At 44.7% G+C, this 18,828-nt stretch overlaps 1 protein-coding gene across 1 annotated transcript in view; it reads left to right on the forward strand.

Annotated features, from left to right (window-relative positions):
• LOC146178912 (ATP-binding cassette sub-family C member 2-like) overlaps positions 1-18,828 on the forward strand; it is a 123,515-nt gene that overhangs the window by 17,590 nt on the left and 87,097 nt on the right. Inside the window, exon 2 of the mRNA XM_084578654.1 lies at positions 17,703-17,861. Within this exon, the coding sequence (XP_084434780.1) occupies positions 17,706-17,861 (156 nt within the window). The 5' untranslated portion in view covers positions 17,703-17,705. The remainder of the gene's footprint in view (positions 1-17,702; positions 17,862-18,828) is intronic.

The raw sequence follows: 18,828 nt of genomic DNA on the forward strand, positions 1-18,828 counted from the left end.
TAAATCCATCTATCTATCTTGTTTGCCGAGTACCCAAAAAATGTGGAATAGGCTGAATGAGCTGGAAAAAATAATAATAATAATTGGTTCATAGGTAGGGAAAGGCGCAATACTTGCTCTGTGGACACCTGTACCGCGCCGTAAAGGAAGAGATGAAGGTGGAAGTGAGTGTGAATAGAGAGAAAGGGGAGCCGTATTGGAGGGCTACGGAGTAATTTCGACCACCTGGTGATCTTCAAAGTGCGCTGACATCGCACAGCCCACGGACGCCTCTTCGTTTAACCTCTATCGAAACGCAGCCGCCGCGGTCGGGATCGAACCCGGTACTCCGGCACAGTAGTCGGGCGTCAGCGAGAACTGGTTTTTGTCAGCACAATTTGATCCAAATTACAGGAGATCAGATAAAAAGCGCAATAAACGATCTTTTGAGTAGAACGCCGACAAGCGATGGTGTGAAAGAAATGTTGAGGGACAGCGAGCACGTGAATGGGAAGGAAATGGCAGAAGAAATGAATCGTACTTCGTCGCCATTGGTCAGTATCCGGAGCCAAGAACGTGCACAGATACCTGGCCGCGGGTAAATAGCCTGCAGGTATCTGGTATAATTTTTCTGTTAACTCCTGCTTAAATAAGAACTGTGGTGCAACTCAAAAATGGTGTTTTAGCTGGAGACGATGAAGTAAAAGCCCTGCCACTGAAACACTCAGCAAGCATATATAAGCCCAATACTAACACATATTGTTAATGCGATGTTTCTGTCTGGATATTATCCTGAGGAAACCAAAATTACTAAAGTCACACCCGTGGATAAAGGCGGTGGTGTGTTCGAAATTAATAACTGTCTCTCGATATCCGCCCTATTGATTTTTCGAAGATATTTCAAAGATTTATTGGTGACAAACTCGTTTTCTTTTTTGCGAAGCGTCATAATATAAACCCCTCCCTATATACGTTCCACTGTGACGCTTCGAACACTACGGCCCCATGAGGTGACACCGCTGACGACACCAACCAGCGCCGGCACCAATTGGACGGACGCGACAACCGGAGGCGGCTGAAGAAAACGGGCTGTTCCGACTAGCATCTACCGCCCCCAGGAGCCAAGCAGCCTAGCGATTAGCGGCGCATGCTTTTTCAGTGGGCGTCTCGTTGGACGCAGCACTAGCTTGAGAGAGCCTATAATACAATTACTACTACTACTACTACTACTACTACTACTACTACTACTACTACTACTACTACTACTACTACTACTACAACTACTACTACTACTAAATAATAATAATAATACACAGTAATATTTTCTGCTAATTACTATTATTAATATTATTATTATCATTAGTAGTAGTAGTAGTATAGAGGAAGACTCATTTCACGAAGTTGGCACTAAATTGTCTAGTTAACGGCCGAATGAAATGGCTGAATATTATCTTCACAGTTTTAATTAATAATAATAATAATGATTGGTTCACAGGAAGGGAAAGGCGCAGTATCGGTCACACTTGTGTCTGTGGACACCGAGGGATGAAGGTGTCCACAGACACGCGTGTGACAGATACTGCGCCTTTCCCTTCCTGTGAACCAATTAATATTATCATTAATAATTAAAACTGGGAAGATATTTAGCCAGTTAATTTGGCCGTTACCTACAGACAATTCAGGGCCAACTTAGTGAAACGAGTCTTCCTCTATACTACTACTACTACTAATAATAATAATAATAATAATAATAATCATAATAATAATAATAATAATAATATTAATAATAATAATAATAGTAGTAGTAGTAGTAGTAGTAGTAGTAGTAGTAGTAGTAGTAGTAGTAGTAGTAGTAACAGTAGTAGCAGTAGTATAGGCTTTCTCAAGCTAGTGCCGCGTCCAACATGACGCCCATTGAAAAAGCATGCGCCGCTAATCGCTAGGTTGCTCGGCTCCTGGGGGCAATAGATGCTAGTCGGAACAGCCCGCTTTCTTCGTCTCTTCTGTCGTTTTGTCCCTTGCGGAGCCACCGTACCGAGCAAACCCAAATACGCGGCCGGGACTATAAACACTAATGCTTGTGGTTTTGGTTTTGTGGGGTTTAACGTCCCAAAGCAACTTAGGCTATGAGAGACGCCGTAGTGGAGGACTCCGGAAATTAAATTAAATTAAATTGGTTCACAGGAAGGGAAAGGCGCAGTAACTGTCACACTTGCTCTGTGGACACCCGAACCGCGCCTTAAGGGAAGGGAGGAGGGTGGGAATGAAAGTGGAAAGAGAGAAAGAGGAGCCGTAGTGGAGGGCTACGGAGTAATTTCGACCACCTGGGGATCTTTAACGTGCGCTGACATCGCACAGCACACGACGCCTCTTCGTTTCGCCTCCATCGAAACGCAGCCGCCGCGGTCGGGTTCGAACCCGGGAACTCCGGCACAGTAGTCGGGCGTCTTACCACTGCACCACCCCGGCGGGGCCCGGAAATTTCGACCACCTGGGGTTCTTTAACGTGCACTGACATCGCACAGCACACGGACGCCTTGCTTTTCGCCTCCAAAAAACACTAATGCTGTACTGTGTTATTTATGTAGGTATTCATTACAGTTCTTTCCAAGCTTGCTTTGCTTGGTCCAGTGATGAATACTATGGTACCATCAGCATACAAATCTATGTCAGCAGAATCAGTTATTGAAATAATATAATTAGTATGCACTAGCGTTAAAAAAGCCCTAAGTTGGAGCGCTGTTGCAAAGCGTGAATAATCTTCATTGCAATAAACACTAATGCTGTATTGCCTATTGCAATGAAGATTATTCACGCTTTGCAACAGCGCTCCAACTTAGGGCTTTTTTAACGCTAGTGCATACTAATTATATTATTTCAATAACTGATTCTGCTGACATAGATTTGTATGGTGATGGTACCATAGTATTCATCACTGGACCAAGCAAAGCAAGCTTGGAAAGAACAGTAATGAATACCTACATAAATAACACAGTTGATTTTAGATAACCAACTGAGATAACTGAGTTTAAATACAGATTAAAAAGTACGTCATCTTCAATTTCAATGAAAGGAGAGGTAATGAAGCCATAAAGAGCACCTACAGTAGAACTCTCATCAAACAGGCAAGAGAACAAAATTATTGGGCGTGTAAAGATTTCTTAACTGGGAGCATCTAAAAAGAATCTGAAATCTCATTCTTATCCTCATAAAACATGCCACTTTTCATTAATAACAGCAACCAAAAATCAAACAAGGTCTTTTATTTCAATGTAATAAAGTTTATTTATAGAAATAAACAGCATGTTTCTCGGATATCACATAGCACATACCAAATCCGCAATCATAAGAGGACAGTACCGGTCATACGAAGAAATTGTGGTCGGTAGTCGCTAATATTTCATTGCACTAAATTATTGAATCAAACTGAAGTGCTTCTCAACTTCAACAAATCTTCATTGGTTTTAAAACAATATAGAAATTTATTGGTTAATTCATCTTTATCGCTCGTAACTAAATGACATGCAGAACTTCTGTAATCCCATCATCTGTTTCCGTGGTTTTACAAGGAAAGTGTATTTAACGCTTTGGAAAGTGTATTTACTGCTTGCCATTAGATACAAAATTGATTTTTTTTTTTTCAGTTTTATGATAAGAACTTCCATCTATTGTTTCTGGTTTTGATGTATGTTGTGCTGGTTTAGCACCTGCTGAATATTGTTCCCTTCGCCCTTTGTGCACCGACCTAGATTTGCCTGAAGTCTTGATTTGTTTTGTTAACATAGATCATTTGGTCTAATAAATATAGGGTCCAACTTTGTATTCTATGTTTTTGATATTTATTTTCTATACCGGTACTGTTGCTGTTGCCCATTGTTGTAAAACTTGTAAAAGGGGTCATGTCCTCGTCAAGTATTTAATCTTAACATTGGCTTCCTCTTAGGCAGTTTAAAGAACAAATACAAAATTAAGATTTGGTCATCAGGCGTTGAACACACTTTTTTATCACTCAGACCGAGGCTCACCTTACGAATCTCGCTGTCGGCTGAAGCTTCAGTGTTTCTATAAATTTGCAATATCGACATATCACTGCTTATACCTGTGAAAAAAGCGGTATGAGTCACAATAACCTCGTACAGATTTCTCATACTAAACACATACAAATGTCATACAATCCCACATATTTCTCATAGGTTTAATGAGATTTGTATGAGACGATATGAGATTTGTATGAGCCTAGTATAAGTTCAGTATGAGAATTTGTATGAGGTTGTTGAGACTCATAGGGCTTTTTTCACTAGGGTAAAACGCTTATGTTGGTCTGTGGTCCCTAATTTTCGCCCATTTCCGTAATTAGCAGAATTCGTAAATTTTACGCATATAAACAAATAGTACAGCAAGCGTAATCTGCAAAGCTGCTCTTAGATCTACCGTCATCGACATTTCTATGACGTTCAACTGTGCTCACTGGGAATGACGCTATGTTTGCGCATCATTTCGCAGCGAAAGTCGGCTGCGCAAAAATTCCGTGTTCATAACAAAAAAAAATATGTTTTACAATTCAATTCTAGAAAAGCATGAACCAGGTTCCATGGAAACGTGGCACTGTTTTTTCACCTTGTTGCCAGCCCTATTTCCGGCAGATGTTTAGACTGTTGCGTAGCAGAGTTCCTTTCTTTTCGAAGAATTTGCAACCTCAACAACAGCCCACTGCTAAAGTGTTGCTGGCCACGATGCTCGCTACTTTGAATGCCCAAGAGACGTAAACTGTAAGTGTTTCCTCGTTATGCTAAACGGCGAAGGAAAACCGTGGCATTTTTAAGAGAGCGCGATGCTGGCGGAAGCTCCGCTCTTGCTTTTTAATGAGCAGCAGGTGAGGATATGCACAGACTGCGTACCATGCTAAAAAGGCAGTTAGGATAATGTGTCCTTCGCTTAAGTATAGTTTACCCATTCCAACGACAGGGTAATTTATTTGTCTTAGGCAAATGACAGTGTTCGTTTCATTACAATGGAAAGCGTTTCCAAGAAAGAAACATTGATTTGCTTTGTGCATATGATCATGTCACTTTGTGTTCCTTATATGCTCTATATACACTTCTCTGTACTAACATATGCCCAACTGCAACAATCCCGAATGGGATTAGCAGTATCTGTAAATAAATAAATAAATAAATTTCATAAAAAGTTTCACCATGTAACTCGCCTTCAACCAGTTTTACAATAGTTCCTTTTACTTCCTTCACCTGCAGTCCACTTAGGAGGCACAAGTGGACCGTTTAAACAAGTGAAAACGATGGATAATTTGTAGAATTTTGTCTTTTGCAAGAGTCTGGGAGATATTAGTGAATAGCATCACGATGATTGGTTAGCAAGCAGTCGGCAAAAATATAAAACAAACCTTCTTCCCTCATGGAACTTAAAGTTCATCCTAAGTAGTGAAACGATGCTTTGAACTAGCACATTGCGCGTGCTCGGGTGAGCCCGAAAGCTTGGACCAGGCCTGGCTCGAAGGCCCGGCCAAGGGACCTAAGCCGGGCCTCAAGTTTCAGGCTTGGACCGGGCTCGAGCCTGTACATATTGGTTCGTTATCCGGCTTTTGATTCACCGTTTTATGTGATGTACCCTTGGAGCTTCACAGCAGCAACGCGAATAAAATAAAGCCATGCTGCGTACTGTGAAAAAGTTAAGGCTAAAAAATGCTATTATAAAAGAGAAAAAGAAAAAACATTGCCCATGTGAAACGTTATCGTGTCATACACGGCGAAGCTCAAGTGCCCCAACGTTTTAGACCAAAATAAATATTTTCTATTGCAAACAAAATTAGGCCAGATCATTTCTGATGTGTTTCCCAACGGCCCGCACAATATAAACAGCCATTTCATTTTGCCTAGTATATCGGGACGACTGCTAAGTCGGCGGTCTAAAATTCTGAATAGGAAAGTAAAGCTTTCGAAAAAAACTGAACTCCCTGAATTTCAGTGCATTGCCATAGCAAACAATACACCTATTCAATTTGTCTCTAGTTAAAAATGCCCCATCAGTCATAATATGAAACAAACTTGTCCGAAATCTTCATTCCAGTTATCACTGATTTAGATGTGAAATTAAATAGGCGATTATTTTCATATTTCCTCCGCGCAAATGCAGTTTGATCATCCATTTGTGACGGGACACCTGTCACCTCTAATATTAGTGCATTAGAATTAAGAAATCATTGCTCTTGCCAAATCTTTTTCAAATTACGAAAGGTGGTGGTGGTGGTAAAAATATTGTATTAAAAATGTTACGGAGGTTGTAGCGGCGGTTGGAGTCCTCAGTCCGGAACCCCATTGGCGTAGATTGCTGTCCTGGATCTTTCGATGAGTTCTTATTCACCTCTTGCGTCCGAGCTGGTCAGAGCTGCCTCTCATCCCTCCTGTGTTGGCTGGTTATTAATGGTGACAGTCTGATTTCGCTGTCATGTCCACACCATATGGTGCAGGTCCGCCTTCTCCCCGCCGAATTTTCATTGTGAGTCAAATGACTCTGGATCTATTGCGTGTAGTCTTCGTGGGTTGTTAAAAGTGCTGGTCTGTAGCTTGCGGAGGTGTACCTCCTCCCCTTTGTCTAGTGTCTTTGCCGGTACAGGGTAGACCTGTCTAGATAGTATTAAGTGCTGAGGTATTTCAGTGTAGTTTAGCAATGAGGTAGGAAGTTCGACGAGATCCGTATTGGGTGCCCGTGGTAGACATGCTCGGGCTGCGGCGTCTGCGCTCTCGTTCCCTGGGATGCCCTGGTGACCTGGTACCCATACTGAGTGTTTATGCGTGAGGTGGCAGCCACGGTTGTAACTATCTCGCAGGATTTTAGCCGCTAGCGGTGCAATACTGCCCCTGAGGTAATTGCGATATGCTCTCTGTGAATCTGTAAGTATGTATTCTGAGGTAGTGTGTGTTGCAGCTAGGGCAATCGCAACTTCTTTCGCAGTCAGTGTGTCTTAGCTGAGCAATATTAGTCCATCCACTGTGTGATTTTGATGCACTACCGTAACGGCCGCCATTCCTCGTTTAGGACCCGCAGCATCGACATAGAACACGCCCTCGCGCCCGCAGTAGTGCCTTTTTATAGCTTCCGCTCGTGCTTGTCGTCTTGGCTGATTAAAATCGGGGTGAATATTCCTCGGCAATGGAGTTCCTTTGAATGGTCTTCTCCACGAGGCTGGGATGTCGCTTATAGGGTCTAGCTGTCAGGGGCAATTGATGTTCAAGTCGTTCAAGACTTTTCGGCCAGTCAGAGTCGTGGAGAGTCGTACCACCTGCGCCGTGAAGTGTGCCTCTATCAGCTCGTCTACCGAGTTGTGGACGCTCAGTCTTAAAGGCGGTCCGTCGTTATCGTAAGAGGGAGGCCCAGGGCCTTCTTGAAGGCTGTTCTGATTATGACGTCGATGTTCTTGATGTCAAACTTCTTGAGACGGAGGTAGGGTGCAGCATAGACGATGCGGCTCACGACGAAAGCCTGCACCAGTCGGCGAGTATCTTCTTCCCGCATCCCTGATTTCCGTGTCGTTATTCTGGCGATCGTTCTGGCGACTTACTCGCTCACGAGGCGGAGTTTCTGGATGGCGAGGTGGTTGTTGCCCTTGTTATTGATGTACAGACCCAGTATCTTGAAGGTCTCCACTTCCTTGATGGGTGAGTTGTCAACGTGGATGTTGATCGTGGCCTGATGTTGTGCTGGCAGAGGACTAGCATTTTTCGGGAGAGCAGGTTAGTCCACACTCTCGTGCATAATTCTGAACTGTTGTTGCCACTGTTTGTAGTTTTTCTTCAGTCATTCCCATACTACCCATGGTTGTCCAGATGGTTATATCGTCAGCGTACAGGGCGTGTCGTATGCCCTGTATATGATTTAGAAGAGGTGGAAGATTTCAGACTGCAATATTGAACAGAAGTGGGGATAATACTTCCCCTTGCGGAGTGCCACTCGTGCCCATCTTCACTTGCGTTGTTTGTTTAGTGCCAATGGCGATGTTGACCGCTCTGTCTTTAAGGAAATCATAGATGTATGAATAGACTCACTGGCCACAGTTCATGATCTGGAAGCTGTGGAGGATTGTGGAGTGTTTGACATTGTCAAACGCTCCTTTGAGGTTGAGGGATAGAAGTGCTCGGTCACTGTTTCTGCGTGTGGGATCAATGACTTCGCGTTTGAGTTGCAGACGCACATCATGGGTGGACAGATGTGCTCGGAATCCAAATATCAGAAAAACATTCACAGGAGGCAAAGTGGGGGTGTACAGTACGGTGGATTGTTAAGCTCCATGACGCCAAATTTCGTGATAGCCGCTTGTCATTTTATAGACCTGTGAACTCGCGTGCTGTTGTGAAGCAGGAGAACCCGCCGATAACTTCCCACGGCGTTTATTTTTTATGCCTAACGGCATGCTGTCTTTATTGAAACGAGCGACACGAGTAGTGTTCTTGTATATTTTGAATTCCAATAAATGTTTTTCTCATGGTCTTTTCAACTGGCCACGAGGCCATACTTTCAAATCGTACTCTTTGACTGCCCGTACTACTATGATGCATGCATCCCATGTCAGTGGTACTGTGGCACGTCACTTGGAGCATCATGTCTAAATACTAGCTGCAGCGAACGCGACCTTTACCGCTCACAGCTAACATGTGTAAACAGAAGGCTGGTATAGTAATTGAATGGTGAACAGAATAGCGCGATAGCGTTAAATGCGCTGTTCTGCAGAAAATACACCTTTGTCAACGTTGTCTGTGCTGTTAGCGAAACTTCACGGCAAGGTTCTGACAAATGTCCGCAGCCAGCATTACCGAACACTGATTATTCGACGGGTAGTGCGACGCCACAAAACAATATGGCATCTCAACAGATGCCAGCTACGCCTTGTTTTAAGATTAGATTCGCAAGGCCCAAGACCCTTGAAAGAGGCTTTATTACACCTTGCACCGCTTATAAGGACTAGAGTGCCTCGATACGCGCGCCCTCGGAAGCGCCCTCCGGAGCGGAGGAGGGGGGCGCGCGCATCGAGGCACCCTAATAAGGACACCACTGAAAGCCGCCTAGGAGTCGTTTTCGAAAGTACTCTCAGGAGACGAGTCTCTGCGGTTGAAGTGTCGCTGAGAGGACACAAAAAACGTAAAGACGTTCACGATCCTCATTTTTTGTTCTAGCCCGTTCCAGTTCACGGGAAGGGTAAGGTGCAGTATCTGCCACACTTGTTTTTGTGAACACCTGAACCGCTCCGTAAGAGAAGAAAGAAAGGTGGAAGTGAAAATGGAAAGAGAGAAAGAGGAACTATAGTGGAGGTCTCCGGAGTAATTTCAACCACCTAGGGATCTTTAACGAACTCTGAAATCGCACAGCACGCGGACGCGTCTTTGTTTCGCCTCCAATTAAACGCAGCCGCCGCGGTCAGGATCGAACCCGGGTACTCCGGCACAGTAGTCGGGCACAGTACAACTGCACCACCGAGGCGGGGCCTTCTGCCGTGACCTGGAGCAGAACATTTTGTCTGGTGTAGGCGCGCAAACGTTGATGACCTTGTAGCCATCAGGGAGAAACTGACGCTTACACGCGCCACGTGCCTCCTGCAAACAAGATAGATTGGTGGTAAAAATATTTTAATGAAAATGCTTAGGAGGTTGTAGCGGCGGTTGGAGTCCTCAGGCCGGAACCCCATTGGCGTAGGCTGCCGTCCGCGCTCTTTCGATGAGCTCTTTATGACCCCTTGCGTCCGAGCTGGTCAAAGCTGCCTCCCACCCCTCCTGCGTTGGGTGGTTATTAATACTGACAATCTGAGTTCGCTGTCATGCCCACACCATATGGTACAGGTCCACCTTCTCCCCGCAGAATTTGCATTGTGAGTCAAATGACTCTGGATCTATTGCATATTAGTGCATTATTGCTTATCAGAGAGATAAAGAACCAGCTGCAATGTGGAGCCCAGATTCGAGTGTTTGCGTCACCCATTGACAAATTGCCTTAGCAGAGGAAACGACTGCGTTTCCCGTTTCCTTTCTTTAAATTTAATCATGTCGTTGCATTGCGAGCACCTTTCAACGGCACATTTTGTGGCGCCTCAACCGGATGCAACCTGTACGCAATAATATTCCACGGGAAGCGCTCGCTTATGCATCGCTTCATCGGCCTCACTCACGAGATTTTGCTTTCGTAGTATTGCGTAGCTTTTACAGATAAACGCCCCGGCATTAGGGGCTTAGCATACACTGCACTCGTTTACATGACGCAGTTCATGTATAAAGTCGCAGATAAAAGTGTGAATTCGCTCAAAAATAAATTACTAATGCGAAGCAATAAATATCCATTTAGAAGGAAAACACAGCGTCTCCGAAAGAGCAGCGCCGCTAAAAACGTCACGTCACCAAAATATGGGCGGTGCAAGGAAGCATCCGGGGTCAAGATAAGGTCAGCCATGATATTCTTTATAACAGTAAAACATGAGCAACCAATATCGTTATCAATACACATTACTCCTGCAGCATTGATTACAACAAATCACAACCAGTCCCACTAAAAGCAGTTCAGTTCAGTGCAGTCGTTCAATCGTGTCCGACTCTTCGTGGCCTTATGGACCATACCACGCCACGCTTTCCGGTCTCTCACCTCTGCTTAACATCACAACTTCATCTGCAGCGCCTCTAGGATGGCATCTAACAATCGCGTTCGCTGCCTACCCCTTCTCCGGTGACCCTCAACCTTTCCCAACATCAAAGCTTTCTCCGGCAACTCCTCTCTTGTCATCAGATGGCCAAAGTAGCTGTGCTTTAACTTTGTCAGGGTTTATGGTCGGCAATATCGTCTGATTTGATCTTCTGGCAGTCCAAGGAACTCTCAAGAGTCTCCGCCAGCACCACAATTCAAACGCGTCAATTCTTCGGTGGTCAACCTTCTTCACAGTCCAACTCTCGCATCCATACATCACAACTGGAAAGACCATAGTACGAGTTATACGGATCTTGGTTAGCAGTCTAATGTCTCTGCTCTTTACTATACGGTCAAGGCTAGCCATGGCTCCATTTCTCAGAAACAGGCGTCCCCTAATTTCATGGCTGCAGCCTCTTTCGGGGTAATCTTGGAGCCCAAAGAGAAAATCTGTCACAGCTTCCACTTATGCTCCCTTGATGCTCCAGGACTTAATAGAACAAGACGCCATGATCTTTGTCTTTTTAACGTTCAGTTTAAGCCCAATGTTCTCACTCTCTTCTTGTACGCGCCTCAGAAGTCCTCTTGAGTTCCACTTCACTTTCTTCCATTCAAGTGGTATCATCTGCACTTCTAAGGTTGTTAATACGTTTTCCAGCTATCTTCACTCCAGCTGAAGACTCGTTCAGACCGGCCTTCCTCATGATGCACTCAGCATATAGGTTAAATAGGCAGGGCGACAGTATGCAGCCTTGTCTCACTCCTTTGTCAATCGGGAACCAATCAGTAAGACCATGCCCAGTTCTGACTCTGGCTTCTTGTCCTTCGTACAGGTTCCTGAGAGACAGATGAGGTGAATTGGAACTCCCACCTCTTGGAGATTTTGCCACAATCTGTTGTGATCTACACAGTTAAACGCTTTCGCATAATCAATAAAGCAGAAGTAGATGAGTTTCTGGAACTCTTTTGCTTTTTCCATGATCCAGCTAGGGTTGGCAATCTGATCTCTAGTTCCTCTGTCCTTGCGAAACCCAGCTTGCACGTCCGGAAGCTCCCGATCCACATACGGCTGCAGCCTACCTTGGAGGATTTTCAGCATCACTTTGCTAGCATGCGAAATAAGCGCGATCATGCAGTAGTTGGAACAATCTTTGGCACTGTCTTTCTTTGGAATGGGGATGTAAACTGAACTCCTCCAATCCTGTGGCCACTACAGTGTTGTCCAAATTTGCTGACATAATGTATACAGAACGTTAACAGCATCATGGTTGAGGTTTTGAAGCAACTCAGCTGGAATGCCATCAATTCCGCTAGCTTTGTTCTTAGCAAGGCTGGCTAAGGCCCATTCAAATTCACTCTTCAGGATGCCCGGCTCGAGATCAGTAATCACAACCGTCTTATGTTGGGTTTGCACATCCGAGTCCTTCTTGTACAGTTCTTCTGTGTATTCTTGCCTCCTCTTCTTTATCTCTGAGGCTTCAGTGAGGTCCCTGCCTCGTTTATCCTTTATCATGCCCAGCTTAGCACAGAAGCTTCCTTTGATATCTTTGAGCGTCTTATACAGAGCTCTTGTGTTCCTCAATTGGCTGTTGTCCTCAACTGTTTTTCATTGTATGTTCAGGGAGGCATTCTTATCTCTCCTTTCTATTTTCTGAAAATCCGCATTGAGAACCTTGTATCTTTCTCTTTCCCCCATAATTTTTGCCATATCCTCCTGTCCTCAGCTATTTGCAAAGCCTCTTCAGATAACCAGTTTGCTTTCTTGCATTTTTTTTTTCCTTTGGAACTACCTTGCTAACAACTTCTTTATTATATCACGAACATCAGTCCACATCTCTTCAGGCACTCTGTCTTCTAGACCTAATTCTTGAAATCGAATCCTCACTTCCACAGCATATTCTGATGGAATTTGATCCAGATCATACCTGAAATGCCTTCTAGTTTCCTGCGTTTTCCTCAATAGGAGCCTAAATTTGGCAACAAAATACTGATGATCAGTGCCACAATCGGCCCCAGGCCTTGTTTTTACTGCTTGTATAGCGCTTCTCCATCTCTGCCGCAAAGAACATAATCAATCAGATTCCTGTACAAACGGTCTGGTGAAGTATATGTGTACAAGCAGTTGCTAATAAGCAATAAATATTTCAAATAATCAAGATTCCCAATTGCCAAGCAATAGCATCAATTATCAGCAACAATTATTAGTTATCTAATAATATTAACAAATACCAACAAACGTCTCATAATAATCGCCTCTACTAAAATGCGATTATATGAAATTGCAATTGGCTACAGAACAAAATGTTCTACCATTAACCGCAGGTAACTCTAGCAAATGTCATCAGTGACGTTTTTTGCGTTGCCTGAGGTAAGCGATACTATTCAATCCAGCGAATGCAGTACGAAAGCCTCCTATATATAATTGCTGGTAATTGACCTCAATTTCTTGACGACGAAGAAATTATTTTTATCCGGAATACGCGTGCCGCAATCTGATTCATTACTGTACAGTTGTAGATAGAATCACATAATAAAGCGGACGTTTCAATTTCGGCAAATTACAAGTTCCATAAAGCAGCACCCTCTAATGTAGTACATTATACACACGCAAAAATATTTTTGAAGCTTAACAAGCCGCATTCACACAAGTTAATGCATTCAACACGTCTCGGAGCACCGTTCGTGTCAATTCATTTTGACCTTTGCCTCGGGCGCGTTCTATTACCCTATATTTATTTTGCTCTCAAGAAATATGGAAGATAAAAATTAGACGCAACAAAACTCCCAACGCTGCGCTATAAAGGTAAACTATTCATAGCACCAAGCAATAACAAGCTATTTCGCTAGTCATACCTATATGCGAATTTCTGAACGTCATTCGCAATGTAGTGATAGCTACGAATACTTTGATAAAAATTTACAGGAAGAGAACAAAGCGAACTGCTGTTTCCAAGGATTTCAAATCGAACCCTGGTCACGGCGACCGCTTTTCGATGAAGGCAGAAAACAAGGCGCCCACGTGCTGTGCGATATCAGCGCAAGTTAAAGAACGCCAGGTAATCGACATTTCCGGAGCCCTCCACTACGGCGTCTCTCATAGCCCGAGTCGCCTTGTGAAATTCAACCAATTAATGAACCCGAACAGCGCCCTTGCTGCCATGTTATCTGCTGAGCTAATGACAAATTAATCCGGACTGAGACGTGTTTCTAGCGCGCAGATTCCCCGATGTCTGACAGCGCTTCGTAAACAGACGCTGCTCGTGTCACGATGTAATCAGCGTAAGAAAATGAGTTCACGACACAACGGTTTCAGAGGAATATACGACGAGCAGCCGGGGCGGATGGCTCTATTCTCTTCCGTATGTACTTCGCAAACTAGCCGCCTGTGGCTGAGGCGTAGGGTTGCACGCTGCCTGTAGTTATGTCTGTGGGATGGTCTTCAATAGATATAAGTTGGTTACGACTGTATGCAAACGAATATGTGCGAGATAATATTAAGAAATTAAATAAATTAAGGGATTAGATACAAATCCAGTCTCAAACTGTATATACGCGCGCTAGAGTTCTGCAAAAAGGAGCCACCGACGGAAGCCATAAACGCTATCTTATCATACCCCTAAAGGCGGAGTCAGCCAAATTTACTAGAACTGTTCATAGACCCTGAATTTACAGCTGAAAAGACATTTTTACAACATAGTTTAGTGATTCGTTTAAACACGCGGTAGATGTAAATCCTTGTTTTACCCGACATATGAGCTTGCCTGTGTGGCTTAGGGATAGTCTTTATGACTTGGGATACATAGGTTCTGAACGGCTCAATTTCACTCTCACCTTGCTCACTCAAGGTTGTGATGTGGCAAAACCTACTAATTCAGTTTGTTAGTGTTGTCCAGTGATGTCACACTACCCACACCTTAGGGCCCTATTTTAACCCTACACTTGCTACACCAGTGTAGAGAAACTTCGATATCTCCAATGGCTTTTTCAACGCACTAGTGTCGCTGGCGTAGGTTAAAAATGGCCCTATATTTAGTGCTTCTCGTTTTACCTCCGATTTACCTACTGCCAGAACCATGTTCATTACTTTTCCCCCCACAGCGCACGCATGGCCTTTTAATGTGATAGAGCTAAAAGCCTCGGTCTGTAGATCACTAGGCGTCGGACCTTTCAGCATCACAGTTGTCGGCGAACAAAACGCACAGAATATAGGGCGAAACTCTACTCTCTTGCCAAACCTATGCTGTACAAGTTTTGCTCTTCATGTTGCCAAACTTTGTGTCATTGAATTAGGTGAGACACATTGACCATCAATTAAATCTCCCCTTATGGCGAGCTGCATCTCACGCTCTGAAGCAAGATCCTCCCCCTCGCCTCCACGTTCTCGTAATCGTGTGGCGATGGAAAGTGCCTCGGCGTGGCTGTGCACCTGTTTGCGCAGCTGCTTCAAAAACAAGAACGAGTTCTTTTCCGGTCGGATTAGTCATTTCCTAATAAGATAACTCTGGTGGCAGGTGGTAGGCGGCAGGTGAAAAGACAGTGCACTAATTAACTGCCGGATAGTGTGACGTCAAGGAACCACGTTACATGGCCCAGTTTGCACGCAGGAACATAAACCTAAGGAAACTGCACTGAGATCGAGGGCCGATACGATAATCCGATGCACGGGGACCCTTGAATCTCGAGTCAAAGACGCCAAAGAGGCGAGTCAAAGAGGTTAAACCATCCAACCATGGATGGTTTAAACTAACCAGGAAACCTGCCCATGGCGCTTATTCCTCCTTTATTACTTCATCGTTTCTTCCGTGGTGCAGTTGTGTGTGGCTGTGCAGGCAAGTTCATTCGGTCTTGCTAAAGCGGAGCTCAATATCTACGTCTATTGGTTCTCCACATGATGTGATAGCTTACGGCAGTAACCTGATAAGTGTGTATGAAATACGTTAAGCGCCACATCATAAACCATTGATGATGTTGCGTAACACTTTTAGATGCCCAGTTCAAGTGTCTACAAACTTTTAGATGAACGCGGCTCTTAATACTAACGCAATGATAATTGCCGAACAAGGAAACATTAGCTGCAATGTCTTTCGCGTGCAGTGAGGTTAGAAATTTTTGCATTACAGTAGCATTTAACTGAAAAACTAATAGGCTAAAGCAAACGCAAAAATTTCTCTTGTACTTTTTGGAAGGAATGGCTTGCAGATTTTTGTGACGCATGTCTGATTTGTCTGATGCATTCAAACGAGATCTACTGACCTTCTTCCTTCACTAGTACAGAAAATTACGCAGAACTTAAAGGCAGGCAGCGCTACGCGAACGTTCAGAGGATGTTTTGTTAGATTGTTGTTAGGTTGAGTAACCAGAAAAACTGCCGGCGAACGTTCGCTTTGGAATTGTGCGGTGGTAAAAAGGCAAGTATAGAGATGTCATTCATGGGACAGGAGCATAAGACTATTGAATAACGGTACATGGATAATTGGTGATTGAGTACTTGATTGAGTACGTGATGAGTGCTCGCTAGTGATATCTAAATATTTCACTGTAGTTAGAGAATAAAAGTGGGTAAATGGGATGAATGTAACAAATTTAAAGGCATTTCAACTGGGTATAAGAAAGAAATAGCGAACTAAAACTAAACGTATACACTGAATGTTTGAGTCATCAAAAACTTGTGATGCCAAAATTGTGACCCCTAGTTAGCGAAATATATTTAATGATTTAACCGGCCGCCAATGCTTCGACTGCAGTCGCATAAATGATAAGTGAACCGCAAGTACTAAAGGGGTTCGTAGCGTCGGCTAATTATTATCTCCAATTTAGTAAGAAATAATTAGTGAATATCAATACCACAAACGCTCCTAAAATAATAACACGAACAGAGCTTGCACTAGAGGTAGTAGATAACTCATTAGTGACACCTTACTGACGACTTGTAGTTAGTGAAAATGTTATCAGGGAATGAGTGCTAACACCGCACGGAAACATTATGACGTTACAACACAGTCAGAGTGTGATGAGGTCATAAGAAAAGCCCTAAACGCTAATGTCGTCATAGAAAAGTGCCGTGAATACAAAGTGTACCACAACTTTGCGCGAGGGTAAACAGAAGCACCAATTGAGACAACCTTAAAATTCTGTCCCTTACCGAAGCCTTATTTTATCGCGAATGCATTATTTCACGAGGTCTAACTGGGCTTTCAGGATGTGCGTGACTTGACCTTGAGTGTGACCTTGCCAAACCAAGCAGCAACAGCTCACCTTTAGTCAAGCGCCAACTGAGGGGTGCTTCGCGGTCCCAAAAGAGACTGCACAAAGGAAGGCAGGGAGGGGGCCGCGCACTCGAAGTCTTTGATAGGTGTGTCGACGGACATTGGCAAAAGTTCCCTCCATCACGCCTCAGGGGTCATTATCGGGTTAGTCGGACAGCAGGAATGTTTCGTTCGTGTGGCACCAACAGTGACTCAGCTCCGACGCCATGGGACTGGTATCTGGTTCAGGCCATGGTTGTTTGCATATGCGCACCGCGAAATTGCTATGGCACGCCAGACTAGGCTAGGATGGCAAGTGATGCGAGTGCTTCTACTGTCGAGTCGGACAGGGTTACGCTGCGACCTTGAACACGTTGCCTAATATGTGTATCCTACATAGTAACCAAATCAAAATTTAGAGCGAACAAAAGACAAACACCGCCTAACAGCTAAACCTTTAGACTTAAAATTAGTAAAAACCTGCTAATTTTTTTAATGACTTTCTGTTGTTTAGCCGTTTAGCCCGAAACAAGGTATCACATCCTTGCCGTGGGGAAACCTATTCTACACCTTTCCCACAGGGTGCAACTCAAAACAGGTCCTTTTTTATTTTGCATTGTCAACGCAAGTTCCCAACCATGGATGGTTTAACCTAACCGGGAAACCTGCCCATGGCGCTTATTCCTCCTTTATTACTTCATCGTTTCTTCCGTGGTGCAGTTGTGTGTCCGCTGATAGAGACACAATTATACTGTTTTTCCCTCCCTCAAAGACATTTTTGTTACATTTCCTGTTTCGCAGATTATGGACGCTCTTCGCCCCGCCGAGATCGCTGCTGTGCTCCTCAAGTGCACGCCACTTGCCATCTTGGCACTCTTCGGAGCAGCGCAGACAGCTAGTAACAACTACACGGCCGTGGTCGGCGGCCCCTGCTGGACGCTACTCGACGTCGCGCAATTGGTCAGTTCATGCGGCGATAGCCGGTCACGTGCGACATTGCCCTTTTAGACCTTTATACAGGGGGGCTGGGGCAGGTAGTTCACCCCCACTTGCGGCGGGGGCTAGCCTGCCACCGAATTTTTATTTGTTGTAGGCCGTCATTGCACCCGCCACCGCTTCGGTGGTGGACGACGGCTGTTGTTGCGGCGCGCGTCTTTCTTTCCCTCTTCCTTCTCTATTTTCTGTTCCGTCTGCACGAGACAGCGGAGGTGGCTCAGCTACAGAGCCAGTAGCAGGCCCGTGTATTTTCTTTTCCTTCTTCCTACAGCCACAACAACAACAACAACGCCTGTGTATGTGCTATTGCGGGCAACCCTTGTTATTTCCAAACGCAAGCTCCATGGTTGGTTGGTTTGTGGGGTTTAATAATAATAATAATAATTGGTTTATAGAAGGGGAAAGGCGCAGTATCTGTCGTACTTGTTCTGTGGACACCTGAATCGCGCCGTGAGGGAAGGGAGGAAGGTGGGAGTGAAAGTGGAAAGAGGGAAAGAGGAACCGTGGTGGAGGTCTACGGAGTAATTTCGACCACCTGGGGATCTTGCGCAGACATTGCAAAGCACACGGACGCCTCTTCGTTTCGCCTCCATCGAAACGCAGCCGCCGAGGTCGGGTTCGAACCCGGGTATTCCGGACAGTAGTCGGGCGTCTTACCACTGCACCACCCCGGCGGGGCGGGGTTTAACGTCCCAAAGCGGCTCAGGCTATGAGAGACGCCGTAGTGGAGGACTCCGGAAATTTCGACCACCTAAGGTTTTTTAACATGCACTGACATCGCACAGCACATGGGCACCTTGCTTTTCGCCTTCATCGAAAAGCGGCCGCCGAGGCCGGGATTCGATCCCGCGTTCTTGGGAACAGTAGTCGAGTGCCGTAACCAGGTGTCCATAAAGAACGGGCATCAAAAGCACGAAGCATCTGCGAAAAC

Source organism: Amblyomma maculatum, chromosome 9 (assembly GCF_055883805.1).
Source record: "Amblyomma maculatum isolate TAMU_Amacu chromosome 9, ASM5588380v1, whole genome shotgun sequence".
In the NCBI taxonomy this organism is placed as follows: domain Eukaryota; kingdom Metazoa; phylum Arthropoda; class Arachnida; order Ixodida; family Ixodidae; genus Amblyomma; species Amblyomma maculatum.